Here is a 26477-nt window from a genome sequence, read left to right as displayed (position 1 = left end):
GAAGAAAGTGGGGTTTTCAAGCCTCAATCCAGTACTCTCCCACTAACCACCCCCCCAGCCCATAAAGGGCAAAAGCAAACCAAAAACCTCAACTCAAAACAAGTGAAAAGAAATTAATAGTTATTAAAGGAAACTTCTTGGTTAGACTTTATATTAAGAATTACTATTTTAAAGCTTTTATTTATTTTTTAATGTTATCATTATGTATGTACACATTATCAATCTAAAATGATTTATCTAACTGATTCCTTTTGTTACCTGGCTAGCAGGGAAAAGGGGTCGAGGCCGGTCCTGACCTGTTACAATGAAGACTGACTTGCTATGTGGGATTACACCAGAAGCTTGCAGTGGAGTAATGGTAAGGAAATCAAGCAACCTTAAATATCTCGGCTGTATAGGAGCATATTCTATTGCAGAAGACCTTCCTATGAAGATCATGGAATCAAATACAGGACATTGAACTAATACTTGGACTTTGATATGAATTTCTTTAACAATTTTCTCTGCAGTGCAAGTTATTAAACTAAAGCTACTCTATTTTCCAAATGTGTTCCAACAGAAATTCTTCATAACTTCTAGCATGGTATCTTAATAAAGAATAAAGTTCTTCTCTTTAAAAAATCTGCTCTAAGTAGATTTTTCCCCTGTTTTTTTAAATTAAGGATCCCAGCATTGGTTTTCTGAAATATTCTCTTGAATTTGTGCATTTAAATTTTATTGCAGTGGTATAGATGAATGCCATTGTTGGTATCCTTAAATTTTATTTCTGCTCACCAAGGTTAATCATGATTGTCTATATCTTTTTTATAGTAATCACTTTTGAATTGTGTTCAGATATGCAGTTTCAGGTGTAATCATCAGAGCTGGTTAGTCAGGCATTCCAGATAGTGGTTCTTTTCAGAACCTTTTTTAAAGGGTTGGTTAACTACCTCAGTAGCAGAGGATTGAACTATACCCTGTCTGTACTGTACATAGAAAATCTTTGTAGATAAAAGCAAGGCTTGTTAAATGATATGAGGGTAAGATTTTAATATACCAAATGTAACATTCTTAGTTGCCTTTAGTTTCAGAGGCTTGTAAGACTTCCTCATGACCATCATAACAGGCCTTGCTTTTGTCGTATTTTGTGGCTGAAAAAGCAGCCTTGCTTCTTCAGATATTGTAGTTATTTGGATGTATAATAGTTTAGCAAGATGTTACTTTTGTAAGACATCAGATGTTCAAAAAAGTGCATCCGAACTTGTACTAAATACTGCAGTGTCCCTTTATAAAAAGTCAGACTAAAACTGACAATTGTACAGCAAAGCCTGACATTTGGATATTTTGAAGTTTTTTCATAAATCATAGAAATTAGTATACGGCTGTAGTTTAGCTTTTTAGGTAAAAGGTATGTTTCATTAGTGCATTTCTTATTGCTGATCACTGCAAAAACGTGAATCAGCTTTTCCATTTCTTATGCAGGTCATGATAACTTGTAGAATAGAGTACAATCATTTGTGCTATGTTTTTAATTTTCTAAAGCACCTTGATGACAGTGAGTGTTCAGTGGTGAAGCATCCTCTATTGAATCACCCTCAAAAAATTTTTTGCCAAGTCCTAAATTGATAGTTTAAAGTCAGAAGTGAAATTATAGTTTAATTGAGACTTGGTATAAAGAAATCCCTTTTCCCCTTCCCCAAAGGGATACTGCAGTTATATCACATACCCAATAGGCACCATGATGAAGATCAGAGCTTATACTTAATTAAGGTTTTATACACACCAGTTTCCCCAGTAAATGCAAATTTAACAAGAAAATTAGACATGTCATATGTTCAAACTGCTCATGGCAAACAATCATTTTGCATTCCTGCAAATAAAATTGTTTTATACTGTAAGCTGGAGGCGAGTGTAACTTATTTTTGTAATAAAGTTTTTATTTTTTTTATGTGTCATTAATATAAATGTGTGTTAGTATAGAAATATTCTGGTTTAAAAACTTAGAAATGCACACATTTCAGTATGTTTATTTGTACTTACATAATTTTAGATAGTGGTTGCCAATAGCCTGTATGTTTCACATTAATTGGTTTTTTTTATGTTATCTTAATAAACCATTTTAGTATGTTGTATGTCAGTTACTGGGATAGCTGGGACATAGAGTGTAATTTAAAATTTGTCAATAAGTATTCATTGGAATATATGTAAATGTGCCTTGCCGGTTATTGAAACATTACCTACAAAATGAGTATGGGGTGACAAAAATTAGTTCCTGGTGCTTAATGAAACTTTTTGCCACTGATTTTATATATTACCCCGTGCTTTTTTAAAGTACATCTCTCTCAAATCTTAGTGTAAGTTTGAGGGCTACACAGAACATTTACATTTCATTCTAACATATAATGAGTATAATAGGTTGTGGAAAGTGGGTAAACTAAATGTAGCCTTCAGTAAAATTGAATCTCAGTGTAATCCTTGCTGCTGGCATTTCCCAGTTCCAAGGAGTTAAATAAATGATCCCATCAAAGAGGTCATTGCCATGCCTATTGGCACTTTACTGTCATACCCTTTTTAAGGGACACTGTCAAGGTGTTTAAGTTAATTCTCAGAATTATTTGTTGGGATTTTAGAACAAGTTTGTTTAAGTAAGAACTGCATTGTCAAAGTTGAAAGATGAACATTTTTGTGAGTTCACAAATGTGTTCTTAAGAAAACATTAAAATGTGGAGCTGTGGGTTTCCAAGACTATTTGGCATTCTTAGTTTGGGGATTTGGGAGGGAAAACTGATATTAAAAAATTGTGAAGAATTGATGGGTAATGTAAACAGTGGTGATGAAATATATACACACTCAAGTGAAATCACTTGACAGTGTTCATTTGACTAACTGAATTTAAGCCATTATAATTACTTTTAAAATTAAATAATCATTTGCACTGTTCTGATAATGGGTGCAGTTTTTGAGCAATATAATCAGAGCTAAATATGCATGTAGTGATTAGTGATGTGAACAATTAAGTACTGAGAAGAAATACTAACTGGTATTTTCAAACTTAAATTTCTGTAGTAAAATCAGTATCAAACTCTTATCAGATCAAGGAAAACAGGCAATGCATATAAACATACTTTTGAATGTTGTGTGGCCTATAAAGCAATAATGCAATTTTTATGGAATGTCATGGGATATGAGAAATGGAAATGCAAAAATAACGAATCCTTTAGTAAAAATGTCAACATGTTAAAAAGGGGAATGTTAACTAATGTAGGTTATTGCTATTTGTGATTTGTTTATGGGTTCTTGGCTTTGACAGCTTCAAAGAATGGACAGATGACAAGTTAAAGAAATTTTGTATATATTGTCAAGGAATGGGTCTTAAATCCAAGAGTCAAGTCCCTTCCTTGGGGTGAAAAATGTATCCTTAAAGCATTCTGATTGTTAAAAAAGAAAACTTGAGTTACCTAACCAAAGCAGACGCAAGATTTTGTTTCTGCAGACTACTTGGCAATCAAAAGTGATCATCACTTTAATCAGTTTTTAGAAAGTTGCTTTGTGAGAAAATTGTGTTTGATATATTTTCCCAAACATGAATTTTGTGGAAGGTTTTCCAGCATTGTGACTGAATCAGATGTTAGAAATGGGGGGGTGGTGGATTTAGCACAAAAAGAGCGGTTGCACACTCATGATGGCCACTGTAGCATCATGAGAAATTTACCAATTACTGCAAGTCTGATTTAAGAAAATACACTTTCTTCATGATAAACTAGGAACAACATAGGAATGGATTGGTGGGGTTACCTCGGGCATTCACTTGTATATAGCTATTTGAAAAGACTTGTATGAGGGTGAATATCATCATGCTAGGCAAAATTGTCACATTCAGGACAGCTTTTTTTTGATCACTAAGCCAAAAGTCACTGTTGATCAGAAACATAGCAAAAAAAAACAAACAAAAAAACCCCCAGTATGACATAGTCTATTTAAGGGGAGAAATTAAAAAGTAGAAGGACTTCATGCATTTAGGTGAGGGAGCTATCCCCCTGGAGTAAATGATTGCTCAGGTTCCTAAAACTTCCAAGAATACCCACCATGGTTTGTTTTCTCCCCAGTGATGTACACTGTAAAATTTTTATCTGACCGTAGGAATTCAGTGGTGGGTATAAAATGAATGAATAAAGAAGTAACAGTACATAAAATGAACAGACTTCTGGGGATGGTGTTTCAAAGTGTAGTATTAATTACGCAGTAATACCACTCAATAGGGCATGCCACTACTTTCTTGAGATGCTAATTATAAACCAATGTTTAAAGACATTTTTAACTGTGGGCAAATTAGATGGACTTTTTTGTCTGTCACTTTTTAAAAAAGTACTTAAGATGTAAGTTTTATTAGTACCACAGTCTGCCTTCAGTAATATGCCTAAAATATTTTTCAGGACCAGGAGCATTCAGTTGAAAGAAACAAATCTTTTTTATGAATGCAAAACAGTATTATAACTAATGCCCTGGTCCAAAATTAGGTTTTTAATGATATTAACAGTAGTCTGATAAACATTTAGAAGTCTGGCATTGAGAAACAAAAGCTTGTACCTGACTAGTATTTTTATTAAAAAAAATTAGTTCTGTTAGCTTATTTAAATTCTCTTACATTTATTTATCTGTAGAATTTATATTTATTTCATTCCTTTTATCTCACTGAAAACTGTCTGCAGGCTCTCTGATTTGGATTAGATGTGTGAAGTACTGTCTTTTGCCAAAAACCTCAAATTACCTGTTCTTTTCAACGTAGTGGGTTTGTGCTTGTTTGGAGATCAGTTCAAAAACTATCTGTACTATCTGTACTGCCTCTGATGTTAAGATTTTATGTATAGCATAAGGAAGCTAGCTCTGACTATATTTTCCTAAGAATAAAGACCTATTTTTGTAGCATGTCTTAGGATCTCCAGGAGTCCAAGAATTATTGTGGGTGTCCTCCATCGTTTTTCCTTTAACAGCTTTAAAATAGACACTTGGAATCTTTAGAAGTCTTTCGCCTTTTAATTACTCATACATTCAAAGTAACTAGCCAATGGTACAAACAAATTCCCCAAGATCCCTAATTCAAGCACATGATGGGGAGATGCTGTATAGGATAAATGTATAGTGTTGGTCTCCACTTAATTTTAATTGACGATGAAAATATTCTGTGGTCACACACACGCCGGTGGACTCAATGAAGAAGTTACTGGTAATTTGGCTCTGCTTTTCTGGTAACGTGCCCCCCACCATTCAGTGCTGCATTCTCTGTCACTCCGGAGGTTTGGAGATGAGTGACGGAGGTTGTAAGCAATACAGGAGAGGGGAGTGAACAAACTATTTTGCTTTAATAGAATGCTGCACATTTAGGTGACTGCGCAAATGAGATTAGGTAGGTGAAATAGAGCTTAAAATGTGTTCTATTAAGCTAAGTTGGCAAATCATTATCAAAGAATGGGGAACTTTAAATATGTTCAGGAGGTTTTGGTTCAGCCCTAGGATCTTGGGGGGAGGTAGTGTTGGCCACTTCATGAAGACAAAGATCCTTTTAGGTCAGTGCAGAGTTTGTGTTATGATTGCTAACGTTTATACTAATGATTGAAAAAAGTTTTTGTAATTTCAGAATAGTGATGGAAGTTTTATACCTGAAAAATTCTTGTACACTACTAGGGGATTTTGAAAACCATTTACATTGCCTATTTGGCTCCCTGTGCAGATGCCAAACTAGTACTTTTTTTTTCTTGTTCATGTGAAGACTGCTGAATAAGACTTTTTGGGTGAGGGAGAAGTCCCAATAAACCACTTTGGAAATTAGTGTCTTCAACTGTAAGTTTCCTGAAAAATTTTTTTTTAACACAAGCAATAGATCAAGATAAGGTTATTTTAGAATAATTTACTACAGGCTTCAGTGAATACCTGATTTTTTACTTTGTAGAGTGGTTTAAAAACAAGTTCTAATGAGTCTAATCTGAAGCTGCTATCTGTAATGCACATGAATTGTCATTTCTTCACCTTTTTAGGCTTTCAGTCTGTATTCTGAAAGGATTCTTGTGATACAAAATACGTTTTGGAGAGAATTTTGGGATACCTAAGGGAATTGACATCTGTCATTTATGAACTACAGCCAATTTCTACTTTTCCAAGGCAAAGGACAAAGGTTTTGATGTGGACAAGCCATTACCACCGATTAAGTAAAGAATGTGATTAGGGCGTGTTCACAGTACTAAATGTGTAGAAAAGAGTTGTAGATTCCAAAATCTAGTCTTCCAGGTACAGAAACACCATGACATAAGAGTTCTAAGATCATTATATCTGGTGTGGCTCTGTTGCTGTTAATTTCAAATGAGATGAAGAAATTTGAATAATCATGCCATGTGTATAACAACTTTGCATTTCAACTTGTGTCCTGATTTTTTCCTGTGTGAATTAGAAAATGCCAGTACTGCATCATTTGAACACAAAATTGCTAGAACTAGGTACATCTATGTCAAGAGTAAAAACCCTTACGACGTCATTTTTCAAGAGAATATTTTTTAATATATTGGTATTCATGTTGCCTTAATTGGAGGACTCAAAAATTAGGCCTCTAAAACTGCTTTATTTAACGCATGGGAAATTAAAAAAGCATATATACTAATTGTGTTTCTTAGTATACTTAATATTTGGAATGAGCTTGGAGGAAAACCAGAAATGAGCAGTATGTCAAAGGTCATCTATATAAAAATTGGTGGAGTACACTTCTCAGTTCTCTGCAGCCACGTGCATATGTAATCGCAGGGTAGTTCTGGCAAAATTTAATATCTTCTTGAAATAGTAAAAATTCACGTGAATTTGCATAAGTTGAATTCCTAGGAATCCTTCAACGTTGACAGGTGTAATTTCTTCTAGGCACCCTACCTAACTTCAGGTTCATTTATAAATAGAATTAAAGCAGGATGAAAAGCTTTTATTCTAAAATTATACTTTAAGTCTTAGTTGATGGTTTTCTGAGGATCCATTTAGCATTTAGGACAGCAGCAGCAGTTAGGGGCCCAGCAGCAGATGCTGTGGTTTCTTTGGCTTATCCTCCCTGCTGCTTAGTGTCTTTTGATTAGTCTATTTGAAATACTACCACTCCTTGTTCTTTAAAGTTACTCTGTTTCTTCTCTATATGGTTTCTTTTGCCTCCTAGGATAGAAGCTCCTCCAGGGCAGGGAAATCTTAATGGTGCTAGGCATTTAAAAATATTTTTCAAAATATTTTTTAGTTTGGTGGAAATAAATTTTCAGTTTAGCTTATTTGCTGAATTAGGCTTAATTGTGGCATGTTAACTTGAAGAAGGAATAAAAAGTTTTGAGCCACTTAATTCACAACATGGAAAGCTTAAAAATTAATGAACACGAAATACGTTTTAAGCAAATTAAGATCATGAAGATCCACATTTAAATCGTCTGACATTAAAAAAGTCTTGAAGGGAGCTGTCGGTTTATAGACTGCATTAATTCTTATATCAATTTAATTATTGACAGCCCAGCCCAACAATATTTCTTTATGTTGATGTTCAGCTTAATTCCAAGCTGCTGAACAAAACAGTATCCACCTACCAAACGCCATATATACTTAACTTCTTTATGAGGAAGGAGTACTTCAAGATAGAATTCTTGTTTTGCTGATGAGTCTAGTTGGTTTTGAGTCCATAAAGTTTGTGTAAGGTTCTTAATGTAGAGCACTTTGGAAAGGACATGTAGTGATGCTTGAGAAAAGCATGAAGGCTAGGTAACTATACATTAACGTCTTGAGAAGAGCTATTTCTAAGAGTAATCCATACTTATTATATTTTAAAATAAAGCCATGGTTGCATCCATATGAATAGTCTTAATAGGTACCTTACAGTTGGTTGCTGGTTGAAGTTAAATCACTTGAGAAGGGAGGCTCTGAATTTAAGGCATTTTCTCACTACAGTATATATACCTACTTGTTTGAGTATTGATGGATAACGGTGGTATTTAGACTTAAATATGCTTAGTTGATATTTTAACTTGATAGTACTTTAAAGAAAATTTAAAAGACTTATACCTGGAAAACAAGATAGAACACAGGATGTGAAAGTCTACTTCTCTGCTCACACCCTAGTCAGTTAACAGAGATGAATGACCCTGTTTAGTTCTGATTGTAGTTAACCTCATATCTTTTAATTACTAAGTTTAAGCAGTATTTTTTTTTTACCCCTTGTGAGACATTTGGCTTACTCTAGTCCTCCTTTTTTTTCTGAACTGTTTTAAGTTCAGTCGATTACCTCAACTACACCTAGTACCTGTTTGCTCTTCACTATATGGGGAAACAGCACACTCAATACTTTCTTTTCCTTCATTTCCCAATTCCTGTTAACTATCTTTTCTGTCACTTTTTTTCTTCTGGGGCATATATTGATTTTAAATTTTAGCAGTAGAGTGGGCTCATGTTATGTATGGACTGTCTTGCTCACTCTTGAATTCTGTCAGTTTTTAAAAAGATAACCCGTTTCTTAATGCATTGAAATACTACTTCACTTTGGTTATCTACTTTCAGTGCTTTTGATTTTTTTCTCAAATGTTTGGTGATTCTGTTTTTTTCATATTTATGAAAGAAAGATCAAAGTGGTCTGGTGTTCCTGGGCCTATCCACTGAGACAGGTGACTGTAAGTTGTGTGTGTGTGTGAGAGAACACAAGGACTAACAGGCTTTATTATCATTTCCTTGAGGGCAGGCAGGCAGGTAGGCAGGCAAGCTTACCCCTCCAGTGCCAGGAAGCAGAGTGCTCAATTGTAGGAACACTGACTCCTAGGCGGGCGAGTTATTTGCTTTGAGGAGGTGGGTAGACCCTGAAAGCAGGTCTGCAACCCTCAGGCACCTAAATTTCTTCCCTTTCCACCCTTGCTAGCCAGAGGTTTTGCCTTTTCCGGAAGTCACTCATCCCTCCCATGAAAAATGGCTCTTTTTCCTGCAGTCCTCTGCTTGCAAAATGAACATAGCCTCAGTTCTTCATCTTTTGTACTAATTTGTGCAAATTAATATAAAAAGTGATAATTTAAAAATAGAACTGAGTAGTAAAATACAACAGTATGGTGTACACTATCTTAGAAGAAACCACCTTAATCTCTGTATAATCACATGTGACAGCTCATTTAAGTCTAGGAAAAAGTTTGAATAAATCTTACTTGAAAAGAGAACAGCACTTAGCATGCTAATGGGTATATAGAAGACATTTTGTGAGTAAGGATGCAAACTTAGTGGCATTCTTGACTGAGCAAAGCAGATTATTTTGAAAGCCCTTTTTTTGGGAATAGTACGATAGATTTTACTTTAGCATACAATTTCTGAACCCTTAGAAGAAACCATTGAACAGTATTTTGGTTTATCCCCCCCCCCCCTTTTTTTTTGTTTTTTGGCCACACTGTGTGGCTTGTGGGATCTTGGTTCCCTGACCAGGGATTGATCCCGGGCCAGGGCAGTGAAAGCACCAAAAATCCCTAGACCACCAGGGAACTCCCATTTCCTTTTCTTTTTTTTTTTCTTTGTCTAGTTACATTTAATACAGCATACCTTCATATATGTTCTTTTACTAGTTAATGAGACTACATTTATTATTTTGGTAGGGGTCTCAAACCTACCTTTTCCAGATTTGTTCTGGGATTTGGTGAGAGTCCATGTTAACATACTTGTGGAATATATTCTTTTATACTTTTGTCATATGCTCTGTCTTTGCTGATTAGAGGGTCTAAATCCTTAAAAAACATTTCCACCTAAATATGGCAATTCAAACATTTTAGGTCGTTTTGCCTATCCTTAAGGACCTCTTCCAGGTATGAAAACCATTTATTTTTTTGGCTGCACCGTGTGGCTTGCAGGATCTTAGTTCCCCGACCAGGGATTGAACTCGGGCCATGGCAGTGAAAGCGCTGAGTCCTAACCACTGGACCATCAGGGAACTCCTCCCTTAAAACCATTTTTAACAGGTTTTATGATATTAAATATTAATTAGTTGATATCAAGGGAGAAACTGACTTTCGAGGGTTTTGGTACCAAAAATCTTGGCTAAGTTTTGAACTAGTTTTCAACTAGTGTACCTAGACTGTTTCAATTAAAATTGATGGACATAAGACACACTAATCTCTTGTATTTATAGGGCTTTCCCATTCTAATAAGACTGATGTAGCCTGTTTATATTCACTTTTCATATAAACTTAGAAAAGTACAGGTTGCTAAAGCAAAAGACTGTGAGTTGATATAGTCTCACAATTTCAATGACTTAGATACTCCCTCTTATTTCCCCAATAGTTTCAGTTGAAAAAATTATTTTTTTCTTAATCATTGAGACATTTAATAAAAGAAACTGAGCAAACACAAATATAACCTCTTTGGTCCTGAGTTTGCTTTCCTGTAAAAAAGAGATGCTGTTAGACTGTGATATTTTTCTAGCTTTCAGCATTCTATGAGATACAGCTTGTGTTAAAAAAAAAAATTCTGGGACCTCCCTGGTGGTCTAGTGGTTAAAACTGCTCGCTTCCAATGCAGGTGGCACAGGTTCAATCCCTGGTTGGGGAACTAAGATTCCATGTGTGGTGCAGCCAAAAAATAAAAAGTACTTAAAAAAATTCTGCCTAGATGGTTTTTTGCTTTATTTCATTCATACTTTTGTTGTGAAGACCTAGTTTTACAAAATGCAGGAAATGTTACATTACTGTTCATTTGCCCTGTAATACCTTACATATTATGAACATTTCCTGGTACATTATTTTTGTGATACTTAGTTACTATTTGAGGGAGAGAGTGGTAAGACAAACCTTTCTCAAAGCCATATATTCTAATAAAACTCTCAACTCTTCACAGAGCATCATTCAAGTTATTTCCAAGTTCCCTAAATTAGTGTGTTAATGTTGTACTAGTTAAGAGTCAACCTGTGTAAGATGTCAATTAAAATTAGCCATATGGATCTACTTTTGTGCTAGTATGTTTTTTAGGTTTTAGAATTAGTGTTCATTTACTTCGGTCTCCCTGTTCTGAAATTCTAGGCAAAACTCATTTAGTGTAAAGCTAATAAATATATTAACCTGATCAGGAAATAAAAGACAGTTTAACTGCTAAACCAGCCTCCCAAATTTGCTTTAATAATAATAATGATTCAAATATTTTCTAAAAATTATAGAGTGTAAGTGTTCTCCTAAGCACCAGCAATCTCCTCTTCCTCTCCGCCCTTAGTAAACTGTCTTTAAGTTGAAACACCATGTATTTCATTATCAGGATAAAGCATATTATTGCACCTTTTCCTAGGTAGCATGGTGATTTTGGAATGATGCCCCTTTTAAGTTGATTTTCCTCTCCTGTCTGTTTTCAAGAACTGTTCACAGGATACCAGTAGGCTGATATGAAAGTTATATTTTTTTAAAGCTTTAGGGAATTTCCTGGCCGTCCAGTGGTTAGGACTTGGCGTTTTCACTGCCAGGGCCCGGGTTTGATCCCTGGTCAGGGAATTAAGATCCCATAATCTGCGAGAAAAGCTTTAACTTCTCTGAGGCATTGAATCACTCTGCTTGAAAAGTTTCCTTGCTACTTTGCTAGTTATCTTAATATTCTCTATCCTGTTCTTATCTGTTCTTATTTCCCATTTTTCTTCTATACTTGTCTCCTTGATCTCAACTATATTTCCAGCTTCGTGTCACATCTGTGTGGACTCCTGCTTTAATGTCAGGGTTTGATCTGTTATATGCAGGTTTGCCATTCCAGCTCTTTGCTGTACATGTTAGAGTGCTTTGCTCTGTCAGTGATTATATGCTGTTAATTTATCACATCCAGTTACACTTGATGACTTACTGAATAGGCCTAAAAATCCTCTCTATCCAAGTTCTACTGTACCCTTTGAGAAGTTCAGGTCAGGTCTGGCTGAACTTTATATTTACAAAGATCTTAAGTGGTTCCAGATTTATAAGTGGCACATTATAATGGCTCTCCATATCTATGTCTACAATAGCACTGTCTAGTAAAAATAAAATGCAAGCCATATATGTAATTTAAAATTTTATAATTTGGTCTGAGCTCATCCTTCTCACCTTAACCTTCCATTGGTATTGCCTGTAAGCAAACTGCTGGCCTGGTCTTTCTTTGGCTCACTTCACATTTCTGGTGTCTTATTAGTGTGTGTCCCCAACCCACCCTTCCAAGCCAAGCTCTCAAAAATCCTCTTCAGCGAAAATAGTAAAGTCTCCTTGCTGTATGTGCGTTAAACTGATGATCAACAAAGTATCCCTGAGGAACATGTACAGTTAGGGGAACATCAAAAGTCCTGGCTTTCTGGAGTTTATATAAGGGTGTTAGCTGATGTTTTTTCCTTTATTGCTTGTGCAGTAGGTTTGTAACATAGCTATTTATGTATGAGTCAAAACCCCAAATCTACTAACCTCTGATTAAAGGTAACTTTAGGAGCAAAATCATGGTTTTCAAATATTTGGCAATATTTGAAAATCTGGTATCTCTATGCTTTGTAATTGCAAGAAGAATCTTCAGAAACATTTAAATTAATAATATTCATTATATTTAAAACAATAAATTATATTTATTATTGCTGCTACCCTTCAAATTCATTTTCTGTCAACAGTGTATGTGGTAATTACAATTTCCCGTCCTCTACTGTGATCAGTAACAGCTTCATATGCTGCTTTACACAGTGGGAAGCAAGCTATGAAACTCGGCAGAGACTGAATATGTAAGTAGGCTTAAACTAATTTAGGGATAATACGTGATGTGTTGTCAACATTTGAAAATCCAGTTCATGAAAAGGACTGTTTAGGTAGGGCTATTTGTTGTTTGTCTCTTAACTCTGAAGCTTTACAAAAATCGCTCCAATCCTACCACCAATGTTTCTGTGGGCATTCTTGGAGAAGCTTTCTTAGTCTCAAGAAATATAAAGAACTGAACATGAGCTAATCTTTTAAATTACATATATATATATATATATATATAAACTGAAAATAGAAGTGGTAGAAATGCTCAGTGAACATCTGGGATAGTTCTTAATTATATTGAATAAATATATATCTTGAACTGTTTTTACAAAATTGAAGAGTATAGGCCATATGACTTTCTGATAATGCTCAAAATTCAGACTGTTTTAAATGTGTTCATCTGAGCTAAAAACCCTAAATTTATTTATTTTTTATTTTCTTTTTTTTGCTGTACGCGGGGCTCTCACTGCTGCGGCCTCTCCCGCCGCGGAGCACAGGCTCCGGAAGCGCAGGCCCAGCGGCCATGGCCCACGGGCCCAGCCACTCCGCGGCATGTGGGATTCTCTCGGACCGGGGCACGAACCCGCATCCCCTGCATCGGCAGGCGGACTCTCAACCACTGCGCCACCAGGGAAGCCCAAAACCCTAAATTTAAATGGTAACTGTCTTTCAATATACAAGGGCAATTTTCCAATAAAAATTTTTTTCGTAAGAATTTCCAATTTACTTATTCAATATTTCTACTTAGATATACTGTACTGAGTTGTGGGGTTTTCTTGTTTTGTTTATTTTTGGCTGTGTTGGGTCATCGTTGCTATGCGTGGGCTTTCTCTAGTTGCGGTGAGCGGGGGCTACTCTTAGTTGCAGTGCGCAGGTTTCTCATTGCGGTGGCTTCTCGTTGGGAGCACGGACTCTAGGTGCGCGGGCTCAGTAGTTGTGGCGCACGGGCTTCGTTGCTCCACGACACGTGCGTGGGATCTTCCTGGACCAGGGCTTGAACCCGTGACCCCTGCATTGGCAGGCGGATTCTTAACCACTTCGCCACCAGGTAAGCTCTGTGGGTTTTTTTTAATGTTTGTTTTTGATTGATTGTTTAATAACTGGAATCAGTTTACCAAAATACAGAAAGTTTCTTTTTAAAAGTGAAGATAAAAATTGATTTTAACTATTTTGGTAGCAACCTTACTAGAACTGGAATTGAAGTACCAATATTAGTGATCTTCACAATTCTGAACCAACCCTACCTAGCTGTATGGTGGTTTATATGTACCATGTCAAAGTGCTTTTGTTTTTGTATTTTAGAAAACAGCTACTGAGAGGTAAGAGGAACGACTGCAAAGACTTTCCAAAATATTTTCAGGAGTTACTGAAATCAGTTGAAAGCTGTATTTAAACATCTGAATATAGTTAGCATTTTTCCTTTATGAAAGAAAGCTATTGTGTCCATAGTAAACATAAGAAATAAGGTGGAATGATTTACTTATTTAAAGGATAACTTTAAGTAACTTTAAAAAAAATTTTATTTTGGGCTTTGTTGGGTCTTTGTTGCTGCACGCGGGCTTTCTCTAGTTGCGGAGAGCGGGGACTACTCTTCGTTGCGGTGCGCGGGCTTCTCATTGCGGTGGCTTCTCTTGTTGCGGAGCACGGGCTCTAGGCGCCTCGGCTTCAGTAGTTGCAGTGCACGGGCTCTAGGGCATGCGGGCTTGAGTAGTTGCAGCGTGTGGGCTCAGTAGTTGTGGCTCGCGGGCTCTAGAGCACAGGCTCACTAGTTGTGGCACATGGGCTTAGTTGCTCCGTGGCATGTGGGATCTTCCCAGACCAGGGATTGAACCCCTGTCCCCTACATTGGTAGGTGGATTCTTAACCACTGCGCCACCGGAGAAGTCCCTACGTAACTTTAAAAAAACTTTTTAGATGAGAAAGACATTGGCCATCTTATACAAAGAGTAGTAGTATTAGATTATAAGTGCCTTTTCCAATCTTTAACATTTATCAACAGGCAGGTGGATATATTTTCAGTTCCTAATCAGTTAATAATTTATATTTTCTGAAGTTATGACCTGTTAACATCAAAGTGAGGTTTAAGAGGATGGTTATTCCAACATATCTTAGAAATAAGATGACAAACATTAAATGCTTCATTTTTGTTGCTAAGATAAAATGAGACCGCCCAGAATTTCATGCTCAAACAGCTTTTATCCAGAGAGTATCTCTTTGATCCACTGGTTCTGTAAAGCTGTAGTTCTTCATATCTTACCATTGGAAGTTTTACTTCATGATCACACAAAAAAGTGGGGGTTAAATATGGAAATCGTAACTGCATTTTGAACATCTTGCACTCCCATCCAAAAATCCCTTAATGCTCCTCCTTGAATTGTACAGTCTCCATTGTAATGAGTTTCCTTTTTTTGAAAATCAAGGAAAGGAACATTTCTCGAAGTATAAAAGGCAGTTTAATGGTTCCTGTTACAGGTATTATTATGTCCAGAAGTTGATACATAGGGATAGGTTGTGGGGAGAAGAGGGTATTATGAAATGTAAAATTAAGACTGTAAAAGTAACATTACAAATGCCACAAAAGGTAAAACAAGAACCTTGATGCTTTGAGACTCGGGGGCGGAGGGTGTGGGGGGGCGGAGGAACTGGGGTTCGGAAATGCCAAACCTGTGACAGGAAAGCATACTCCAAATTACAGGAGGCAGCTGTGAGAGGGAGGGACTGAATGGCTCCAAGGGGTAGTGGGTAAGTATGCCTCTATCCTTTTCCTGACATATATGCCACACAACCATTGGCCCTTGACAGTTAAAGCCTGGTGTACATTCAGGGTCCTCAGCGTTAAGTAGGCCCAATCACTGGGATTCAGGTAGTCAACACCATCTTTTCAGATTCCTGTACCAATGTAAAAAGCAATTTATGCAGTTTGTTGGTGGGTTGGGGGAATCAGGTTTAATCAGGTAGAAGCATTTTAAATACTTTGCCTAGTGCTGCATAACTGCTGAAAATTAGGTGAAAGCAAAGAGATAAATCCTAGTCTGCTCAAATTATTGTCTTCCCAGAGGACTTTCCTGATCCTCACCAGCTGAAAATTTCCCTTTCCCCTCACCTGTCATTAAAAAAGACTTCTATTATTACAGACTTTATATATAAATATGTCCTGTGTGATATATTATTTTTCATGTGTGACACATTATTTTTCATGTGTGACATGTCTCCTTCGCTAGATTGTAAGCCTTTGGAGGTCAGAAAACACCGAAATCATTGGTTCTACCACTGCATTTAGTACAGTGCCTTATACTTATTTGCTAATAAATATTCATTAAAATAATGGAGATATTGTACTTTGGTGTTTATGAGCCCTTTAGATGAATGCGTTATCAACTATTTTTTACTTTTTGTAGTCTGCAAATGTTCCCCTAGCATATGTGCTAATTGTGGCATTTATAAAAAGTCTACACATTAAGTTGTACTGGCCCCTCCACAGCTAACACTAGTCTGGAGCAGCACCGTCTAGTAGAAGCACAATCCACATATGTAATTCAAAATTTTCTAGTTGCCACATTACAAAAATAAGAAACACAAGAGATTAATTTTTAGCCCATTATTTCCAAAATATCATTTAACATGTAATCAGCTTTTAAAAGTTTAGATACTTTATATTCTTGTTTTCATGCTAAGCTTTCAAAGTCTGATGGTGTGTTTTACACGAATAACACATGTCAATTCAAACTAGCCACATTTCAAGTGCTCAATAGCCAGATACTGGCTAGCGGCTGCAGTATTGCACAGTGCAGGTCTAACACTTGAGGGCAGGCAGTAAAAACCGCTTTGGGAAAAAAAAAAACGCTTTGGACCTCAGTTTCCTGTAAGGTATCTCATAGCTTTGGTTTCATGTCATTGTCATGTTACGTTGTTGAAATCCAAATAAAGCTAATTGACTTGACTTTTTTTGTCATGTTTATAAATCCATAAAATAAAACTTTTTGTATTAGGCATTGTACAAAGACATTTAATAGGCACTTTCCACCCAATTTAATCTTCCTTAAAACTTCTGAGGAAGGTAACTGTTTAGAGTTGAGGATTCCAGGTTTGAGATATATCAAGTTAACCTTGCTCAAAGAATTTGCCAGTAGAAGGTGAAGCTGATTTCAGAACCAGGATTGATTACGGATATCTCATATCCCCACTAGGAAGTTCGTATCTTTTAATAAAAAGTTGGAAAAAAAATTCAAGCTCTGTGTATGAGTGCTGACGTGGATACCAGACCATAAGTTTAAAGAGAAAACATTTGATGGAGTAAAAATTTTATTTCATTAGATGAAGTTGGATCAATAGGAATTTTTTTCTTCTTTTAGGTGGGGATTTTGTAAAATTTTCTTATAGCATAAGTTTATTTTTATTTTTCCCTTTTCTGAGCATAAGAGCAATATGAAAATTTAAATTGGTCTATTGTCTAGTTAGCTTATTCTAATTGCCCCTTCAAAGAAAATCATATGGGAAAGGAGTTTTAGTTGGATGTTGTAAAGATGTCTAATATGAAAGAACAGAAAACATTTTATCATTAAAATGTACTGGCTCTCAGTGAAAAGTTGAACAGGAATTTTAGAATGAGCCTATAAAGAAGCAAAATTTTTTTTTTTTTTTTTTTTTTTGCGGTACCCGGGGCTCTCACTGTTGTGGCCTCTCCCATTGTGGAGCACAGGCTCCGGACGCGCAGGCTCAGCGGCCATGGCTCAAGGGACCAGCCGCTCCGCGGCATGTGGGATCTTCCCTGACCAGGGCACGAACCCGTGTCCCCTGCATCGGCAGGCGGACTCTCAACCACTGCGCCACCAGGGAAGCCCAAGAAGCAAAATTTTTAAACAGAAAAAGAAAGATTGGCAATGTAACTTCCCAACAAGTTTAATAAAGTAACTTACCCAATTATAAAGTACTCAAGTCCACAGTAGGTACTTGATGCATGTAAATTAATTCAACATACACCTTTTATTTATACTTCAGTTTAGCCCTAGAATGTTCATATAAACGAGGGGTTATACGTAGTTCAAAGACACTAAAAAAAAAAAAAGTTGAAAAAGTGAAACAAACGTTTATGTACCTCAAAAAAAAAAAAAAACAACCCTAAGCTTTCCAATGATGTTGTTACAGAGTAATCCTACAATATATTTGCGATGTTAGTTTAAACAATACCTAACGATGAGGATCAGTGAAATTGATACCTTTATACCATTGTGGAACTGGCTAACCATTCTAGGAAGAACTTTGACAGTATGTATCATGTTCTTACTCTTTGATCCAGCAATTGTACTGATGTTGATCCTAAAGAAGTTATTAGAAATGTGTATAATTTTGTGATCAAGGGTGGGAATACTCATAATATCAGTGAAATTAAATGGCATTAATAAAGGATGGTACATTCTGAAGGAAAATAATGCATAAAGATGATCCATGTATTCGGAATAATAACATGGGAAAATAGTCATTAAACTGTCCATACACCATGGTTTTTATGTTTTTAGAAAATCATTTCTGAACCTGTCTGTCTCCGCACTTTGGAGGGTAAGATACTAAGAAAGAGAAAAGACATACAGCATGAGAACCGGCTCTGGGGTTAGAATGGCTTCCAACCCCGGGTTCGCTAGCAGTATGATTCTGAGCAAGTTCCTCTCCCCCTCAGTAATGTCAGTAATCTAGCTGTAAAATAGGAAAAACCAGAGTACCTCTATCCGGAGGTGAATGTGTGAAGGTTAAATGAAAGTGCTTAGCGCGCCGCCTAAGTAAATTTTACTTATTATTACGATACTGTCTTCCTGCATCTGTCAAAGCAGCGGAGAATACCGAAATTAAAATTTAGAAATGTGATGCCTTAGTAAAGCGAAAGCCGCCGGACACTCTACAAGAGGTATGCAACCTAACCTTTCAAGCTGCCTCACCCAAACACCTGGGTTCTGGTTAGGCCCGCGGGGCTGTAGTGAACTGAGGTCTGCCTCGCCCGTGAGCACGTAAAAGATGCTTTCTCGCAGGGCTGGCGTCCCGGTGGGTTGGACTCTTCCGTGTTCCAGGGTTGTTTTACTCACCCACGCGCGGCCCGTGCAAAATAAGGACTGAGAGGTGTCCCCCCTCCTCCCATTTGGGCGTCATGCAAACCTTGGACCTGTCCCCACGTAGAGCTGAGCTTACGGAGTGGAGGCGTGGAGAGTGCTGGGGGGCGCGTCACAAAGACTACAGTCCCCAGCGGCCCGCGAGCTCAGGGAGTCCCGCAGGCAGGGCCCGACGGCTGCGGGCGGCTGCAGTTTCTCCTGTGCTCGGGCACAACCTTCTGTTTTTCCTCCGCAATACAGGCGGTTACTGGGTGCTGCAGCTTCCCCCCGATTTCCGAAAAGGGCCGGTAGCTGGGGAACGGGGCCCTCCACCGGAGGCCGGCGCGTGGCTCCTACCCGGGGGCTGAGCAGCGGGACCGACAGGCTTTGCGCGGGGTGACGGCGGACACGTCGTACGGCTGACCCCCAGGCGGATGGGGGCGCGGTCGCGCACGCGCGGCGGAGCCCGTGGGCGGGGCTTTGGGCAGCTGCAGCGGGCGGACCGTCCGCCGGTCGCCGGCGGTCTGGGTCCGCTGCCCGGCCCGGGGGCGGAGACGCGGGAGGTTGATGGGGGGTCGCCTCGACCTCAGCCTCAGTCTGTAGTGCAGCTTCAGCCACGCCGACGGAGATGGCGCCCTGGGTGCGGACGTTGGGAGAGAAGCTGAAGCAGCGTCTGCGGCTGGACGTAGGACGCGAGATCTGTCGCCAGTACCCGATGTTCTGCTTCCTGCTGCTCTGCCTCAGCGCCGCCTCCCTGCTCCTCAACAGGTAACGCGACGGCGCCGAGCCAGCCGGGCGGGGGGCAGATGGCAGCTCTCCTCCGAAACTGCGGACGCAGGCCGCGTTGCATCGCTGCGCGGAGAACGTCGGGCTGCGCAGCTGCGGGACGTGGGGCCGCCTGCGGGGCCTCAGGGGAGAGCGGCTCGGGGAAGCCGGGCTGGGCGCCGGAGCCCGGAAGTGCGGGCGGGGTTGGGCTCGAGTACCCCCTCTCCCAAGGCCTCGCCTCCTCAGCCACCGGGACCCCATTCGTCCCTTGTTTTCACCCATTTTTTAAAACCTGGGCCTCCATCAACGATGCTTTTCAGAATGAAATCTGTCCGGGCGTTACGGTCAGCTGATAAAGGAGGGTGCAAGGTCCTGTCGCAGTCGCAGGTTTAGACGCACTCCCCTAGCTCTCACCGCGCGCGCGCGCACGCCCACCCACAATATAGATCACAGTCGATCACGGCTTTTCCCGCAGTGTTGTTGATTACAGCGCAAGGTCGTAAAGATTTTCTGAACCCAAGTCAGAAAGCAAAATAGTACCATCATCTCTAGAATAGTTTTAAAGGGAAGACTGAAAAGTAAAATTGGTAAATTTAATTGACATTTTGAAAACGGAAGGTTCTGCCCCTGAAATAAACTGGTAGATTTTCTAGAAACGGTAGCGATGATATAGGAAGTAGTGGAGAAATGTTCCTTTAGAATTATCTTCAGATTTGCATTCGGTGGAAAGAAATCTGAGACAGTTGTCAGCGACAGCATCTGCATGCTGTTTCCTCTGAAGTTTCGAGCGTGCAGCCATCCTTACTCTTTATCTGGAAGTAGTTAATCCCCAAGGATAGGAACGGGGAAGCATTCACAAGAAATTTGGTAGTTTAATTTTGCTCTAAGATAACCGTTTCCTGTGACTGTGTTGAAGTTGGGTTTCTTCCCTGGCCTCTTTGCTTTCTTGTTAGTTAACTCTGGGTTTATATAATATTAGGTTTAAACAGCGATTGATATTACTGGAAAATGTACTTTGATTGTCATGGCAAGATGTTTGATTGTAAGAGTATGGAAGAAGTGGAATCCTTAAGAGAGTGGAAAATATTAAGTACTTACTTGCTTTGTCATCTGGAAGGTATTTCAAGCCAGATTAACAGGTTTAGTCTGAAAAACATGTAAACTTTATACGATTATTAAGTTTTGTCCAGGGATTCTTACTTGTCTTCTTTGGGAGTCGGGTCAGTTTAGGTCTCTAAAGTAGGGCAACTATGTAGGAGCAGGTTTAACTAGATTTCCAACTTAATCATAGCATCCGGTGTTCTATGTTGTTAAGGAGTCATAGGATAGCATCAGGTCTGTATAACATCTGATCTCTGTACCCTGTATTTGTGTTATGCAAAGAAAGAAGGAAATAACACATAAGTGTTATCTCTGAGTGGTTGGATTTATGAATGAAATTGTTTTCACATACATGGCACATCTATTCAGAAATTTAAAAATATATATGTATGTGTATATAATGCAGAAAACATTGGGGGCATAACTATGGAACTAGAAAAAAATGAGAAGATATGCTTTGTACATATGTTCAACAAATGATTTCTGTACAGGCATTTCACCAGTTAAGTTTTAGAAATAACTTTAAAAGAAATTTTCAGTTTAAAATCTCCCCTGGTTGGGAATTCCCTGGCAGTCCAGTGGTTAGGACTCTGTGCTTCCACTGCTGGGGGCCTGGGTTCGATCCTTGGTCGGGGAATTAAGATCCACTGCAACATTTAAAATGGATAACCAACAGGGACCTTCTGTATAGCACAGGAACTCTGCTCAATACTATGTAACAACCTAAATGGGGAAAGAATATGAAAAAGAGTGGATACATGTATATGTATAACTGAATCACTTTGCTGTACACCTGAAACTATCACAACATTGTTAATCAACTATACCCCAATATAAAATAAAAAGTTAAAAAAAAATACCACAAGCCACCTGGTAGAGCCAAAAAAAAAACCCCTCCAAAAAAACCCACAAAACCCCCCCCCACACACACAAAACAACAAAACAACAACAAAAACCACACAAAAAAACCCAACCAAACAAAAACTCCCCTGGTTAGTATGGTTAAACTTAGACTAATACTCTTTTCTTTTTTTTTTTTTTGGCTGTGTTGGGTCTTCGTTGCTGCACAGGCTTTCTCTAGTTGCGGTGAGCAGGGGCTACTCTCAGTTGCAGTGTGCAGTCTTCTCATTGTGGTGGTTTCTCTTGTTGCGGAGCTCGGGCTCTAGGCACGTGGGCTTCAGGAGTTGCAGCGTGTGGGCTCAGTAGTTGCAGCAGGTGGGCCCTAGAGTGTGCAGGTTTCAGTAGTTGTGGTGCACGGGCTTAGTTGCTCTGCAGCATGTGGGATCTTCCTGGAGCAGGGTTCGAACCCGTGTCCCCTGCATTGGCAGGCGGATTCTTAACCACTGCACCAGCAGGGAAGTCCCGGACTAATACTCTTTTTGAAACTAATTTTTTCTCTAGTTGTCTTGAAACTTTAACTCCTAAAGAACTCTCAAGGTGTTATTTAGCATATAAAATTTTCTTTCAATATGCATTAAAATTATGAATCTTATCTGTGGAAAGATAAATGGATATAACCTTTGGACCATTGTAACTGATTTATGGGAAGAGTAGAGTAACATACTTTATATATTTCAAATTATGATATCACCTTTGCAGTATTGTTGGGATAAATTAAGAGCATAGATACAATTATATATAGATTTGTTGGCCAGTCATAGGATTGAATATTTGAGTATTATAATTAGGAACATTTTAAGTTAATCCTAATAATAATGGTAATAGTTATAATAGATAACACTTTGTGAGTACTTTGTTTGGCTCAGGTATTGTGTTAAGAGTTTTCATTTATTATTATTATTATTTGTATAGATTTTTTCCTAGCGTTTAACTGTAATTGAGGTTTTTAAAAAATATATTTATTTATTTTTGGCTGCGCCAGGTCTTAGTTGTGGCAGGTGGGCTCCTTAGTTGCAGCTCGCCAGTTCCTTAGTTGCGGCATGCATGTGGGATCTAGTTCCCTGACCAGGGATTGAACCTGGGCCCCCTGCATTGGGAGCATGCAGTCTTATCCACTTTGCCACCAGGGAGGTCCCCTTCATTTATTATTGAGGCAATTTATTGATGTGGTTGAAAGTTTTGAATCTGAAGCTTGATTGTAAGAATTTTATTCTGACTCCTCCTTTAACTAGTTATATGACTTTGGATAAGTAATCTAATTTTTATCTGTCCCAGTCCCGTAATCTGTAAAATGGGCATAATACTAGTACCTACATTATACGGTTACTTTGATAAGTTAAGTGGGTTAACACATGGAAAGTGCTTAGAATGGTGCTCAGCACATGTGCTCTTATTAAATGTTAGCAGTTATTTTTGTCTTATTTATCCTCACAACACTGTGAAGTAGGTACTGTTACTAGCCTCAGTGACTGTTTTTATGATATAACTTACAGAAAAGTGTATAACACATACGTAATTGTATAGTTCTGTGAATTTTAAAATATAGCTCCCCATGTAACCACCACTCAGATCAAGATGTAAAACATTTTTAGCAACTTAGTAGGCTCCCTTGTCAAAAACCTTCTCCTTGTCATGTATCAGTTTTGTTTTTGAACTTCATATTAATGGAATCATATGGTCTTGTATCTGGTTCCTTTTTCTCAACTCTCCTTTTGAGATTTATCCATATTGTTGCATATATCAGTAGTTATTCTTTTTTGTTGTTGTGTCGTATTCCATTGAGACTATGCCACACTTTGTCCATTCTTTTGAAAGGCATTCGAATTGTTTACAGTCTTTGGCTATTATGAATAATGCTGCTGTGAATATTCTAATATATATTTCTTTTGATAGACATATGTACTTATTTCTTTTGGGTTTATATACCCATAAATGAAAATGCTTAATCATAGCATATACATTTGTTTAACTTAAGTAGATACTGCCAGACAGTTTTCCAAAGTGGTTATACCAATTTTACTCTTGCCAAAAATGTTTTACAGTTCTGTCTGATATGGTTTATAGGTTTAGTTTAGCCATTTTAGTGAGTGTATAGTGGTAGCTCATTGTAGTTTTAATTTGCAGGTCCTTGATTAGCCCCATTTTACAAATAAGCAAACTGAAGCCTAGAGTTGTTCAATAACTTTCTCAGGCTCATAGATAGTAGCAAAATGAGATTCTAATGTAGATCGTTCTGATTTAGAAGCCCAGACTTTTAAAATTACATTAAAAAGACATTGTTAAGAAAAAATACTTATTATTGATAACTTTCTAAATAACATTGACTCATATAAACTGTAAAGAAGTCAGAAAATAGAAATATAAAGACGACGTTAAAAATCACTCATAAATTTACCATTCAGAGTTGACTACTGTTGTTAACATTCTAGTCACTGTTACCTGCGGTTCGCAATTTTATTTTATAAATTGCGATTTTTTTCTGTATATATAGCCTTCTTCTATATATGGAGCCTGCTTAATGTGTTTTAGTATTATTTTTTTTATTACTTTTCAGATTACCACAACTGGCTTATATACACTTAACTTAGTATTTAAAAAAAATTATTTATTTGTTTATTCTTTTGCCTGCGTTGGGTCTTTGTTGCTGTGCGCAGGCTTTCTCTGGTTTCGGTGAGCTGGGGCTACTCTTCATTGTGGTGCGTGGGCTTCTCATTGCAATGGCTTCTCTTGTTGCAGAGCACGGGCTCTAGGCACATGGGCTTCAGTAGTTGTGGTACCTGGGCTCAATAGTTGTGCCTCATGGGCTCTAGAGCGCAGGCTCAGTAGTTGTGGCTCATGGCCTTATGTTGCTCCGTGGCATGTGGGATCTTCCCAGACCAGGGCTCCAACCCATGTCCCCTGCACTGACACGTGGATTCTTAACCACACTGCCACCAGGGAAGTCCCTTAACTTAGTATTAAGACAGGCTTTTCCAAGTACTTTTATGAACTTATTTAATCATCATAACAACCCTATGAGTTAGGTGTTATTGTTATTACCCCATATTATAGAGGCCCAAGCAAGAGTCAGAGAGATTAAGTAATTTGCATTGTGTCATAGCCAGGATTAGAACCCAGACAGTCAGACTCTACAATGTTTTTGTTTCCAAACTAAGTGGGTCTTTCACTGTTATGTCCTGTTTCTTTTGTCTATTTTTCTCTTTCTACAACAGTACCAATTTTTTTTTAATGACAGTATTATAGTTTTGTAGCGTGTTTTTATATACAGCTGGGTTGTAGGCCGGAACATGTACATATGGCCTTCACGTGTGGCTTTTTTCCCAACCTGGTGCTGGGTTACAAGGGTGAGTATCCTGAGAAAGAGTTTCTGGTGGAAGCTGTATCTTTTTTATGACCTATCCTTGGAAGTTAGGCAGTTAGGGAGCTTCACTTCTGCCACATTCTTTTCGTTAGGAGTAAGTTATTAAGGCCAGCCTCTATTCAAGGGGAAAGAAATTAGGCTCCTGCTTTTGATGTGAGGAGGGCAAAGAATTTGCACAGTTTTTATTCAATTTGTCAATTAAATATTCTATCAATAGAATTGATGAGTTAACTGTATTTAATGGTTTCATCCATGAACATAATCTTTCTCCATTCATTCACATCTGCTCTGATGTCCTTTTAATAGCTTTTTTTTCATTTAAAAACTTTATTATGGAAAACTTAAAACACAAAATAAAAATAGAATAGTACAATGAAACCTGTAAATACCTATCACCCAGCTTCAAAAATGATCAGCTTAGGGGCTTCCCTGGTGGCGCAGTGGTTGAGAGTCCGCCTGCCGCTGCAGGGGACACAGGTTCGTGCCCCGGTCCGGGAAGATCCCACATGCCGTGGAGTGGCTGGGCCCGTGAGCCATGGCCGCTGAGCCTGCGCGTCCGGAGCCTGTGCTCCGCAACGGGAGAGGCCACAACAGTGAGAGGCCCGTGTACCGCAAAAAAAAATGATCAGCTTAAAGTCCAGTATCACCCCCTCCCCCAATTATTTTGAAGGAAATCCCACATGATATATTTTATCAGCAAACATTAAACATTTCAGTATGTATCTCTAATAGATGGGAGCTTTTTTTCTACGTAACCACAATACCATTTCACATTTTAAAAAAACTAATTTCTTAGCATCCTTAAATATCTATTCAGTGTTCAGATTTCCCTGAATTTGTTAGAGCTTTACCCTCCAACATTTTATGATGAACAGTTTTAAACATATAGCAATGTTGAAATTTACGGTAAATGACCAATTATGTTTTGCCTCGATTTTACATTAACATTTTACATATTTTTTTATTGGAGCATAGTTGATTCACAGTGTTGTGCTAGTTTCAGGTGTACAGCAAAGTGATTCAGTTATACATATACATATATTCATTCTTTTTTAGATCCTTTTCTCATATAGGTTATCACAGAATATTGAGTAGAGTTCCCTGTGCTATACAGTAGGTCCTTGTTGGTTATCTATCTTATATACAGTACTGTGTGTATGTTCATCCCAAGCTCCTGAGTTATCCCTCCGTCCGTGTTTCCCCTTTGGTCACCATAAGTTTGCTTTCAAACATTTTACTGTACTTTTATATGCTTTATTGTGTGTCTGTCTATCCATTACTGCATCCGTAATGAATCTTACTCATAAACAGCTTTTCATAGTTAATTAAATAAGATACAAATATGATCTTTTAATCTGAATGTTGCCTTCCCTCCCCCGTCCCTTTTTTTAACCTTGTAATTTATTTGTTGAGGAAACTGGCCATTTGTTCTGTAGAGTTTTCCACAGTCTGGCTTTTGCTGATTGCATCCCTGTACTGTTTTGGGGCATGTTCTTTTCCCTCTGTGTTCCCTGTAAACTAGTAGTTAGGTCAAGAGGCCTCATT

The 26477-nt window shown here is 38.1% G+C and overlaps 2 protein-coding genes across 15 annotated transcripts in view; both read left to right on the top strand.

The window, feature by feature from the left end:
- SYNCRIP (synaptotagmin binding cytoplasmic RNA interacting protein) overlaps positions 1 to 4907 on the top strand; it is a 29051-nt gene extending 24144 nt beyond the window's left edge. For 4 of the 9 annotated variants that reach the window (XM_030859443.2, XM_060283448.1, XM_030859447.2 and 1 more), the window contains one exon: positions 267 to 4907. In XM_030859443.2, coding sequence (XP_030715303.1) covers positions 267 to 308 — 42 coding nt within the window. In that variant the 3' untranslated portion in view covers positions 309 to 4907. Of the gene's footprint in view, positions 209 to 266 lie in introns of those variants that run through there. The other 5 variants (XM_030859444.2, XM_060283449.2, XM_030859446.3 and 2 more) reach the window with 5 other exon arrangements.
- A 14355-nt stretch (positions 4908 to 19262) lies between these two features.
- Positions 19263 to 26477, top strand: part of SNX14 (sorting nexin 14) — a 68862-nt gene continuing 61647 nt past the window's right edge. For 4 of the 6 annotated variants that reach the window (XM_030859432.2, XM_030859433.2, XM_030859436.2 and 1 more), the window contains exon 1: positions 19264 to 19573. In XM_030859432.2, coding sequence (XP_030715292.1) covers positions 19434 to 19573 — 140 coding nt within the window. In that variant the 5' untranslated portion in view covers positions 19264 to 19433. Of the gene's footprint in view, positions 19574 to 26477 lie in introns of all 6 variants that reach the window. The other 2 variants (XM_030859435.2, XM_030859434.2) reach the window with 1 other exon arrangement.

The sequence above is a fragment of the Globicephala melas genome, chromosome 14 (assembly GCF_963455315.2).
Source record: "Globicephala melas chromosome 14, mGloMel1.2, whole genome shotgun sequence".
Lineage (NCBI taxonomy): Eukaryota > Metazoa > Chordata > Mammalia > Artiodactyla > Delphinidae > Globicephala > Globicephala melas.
The sequence above is the reverse complement of the archived record's forward strand: the minus strand, read 5'-3'. Positions and strand labels throughout refer to the sequence as shown.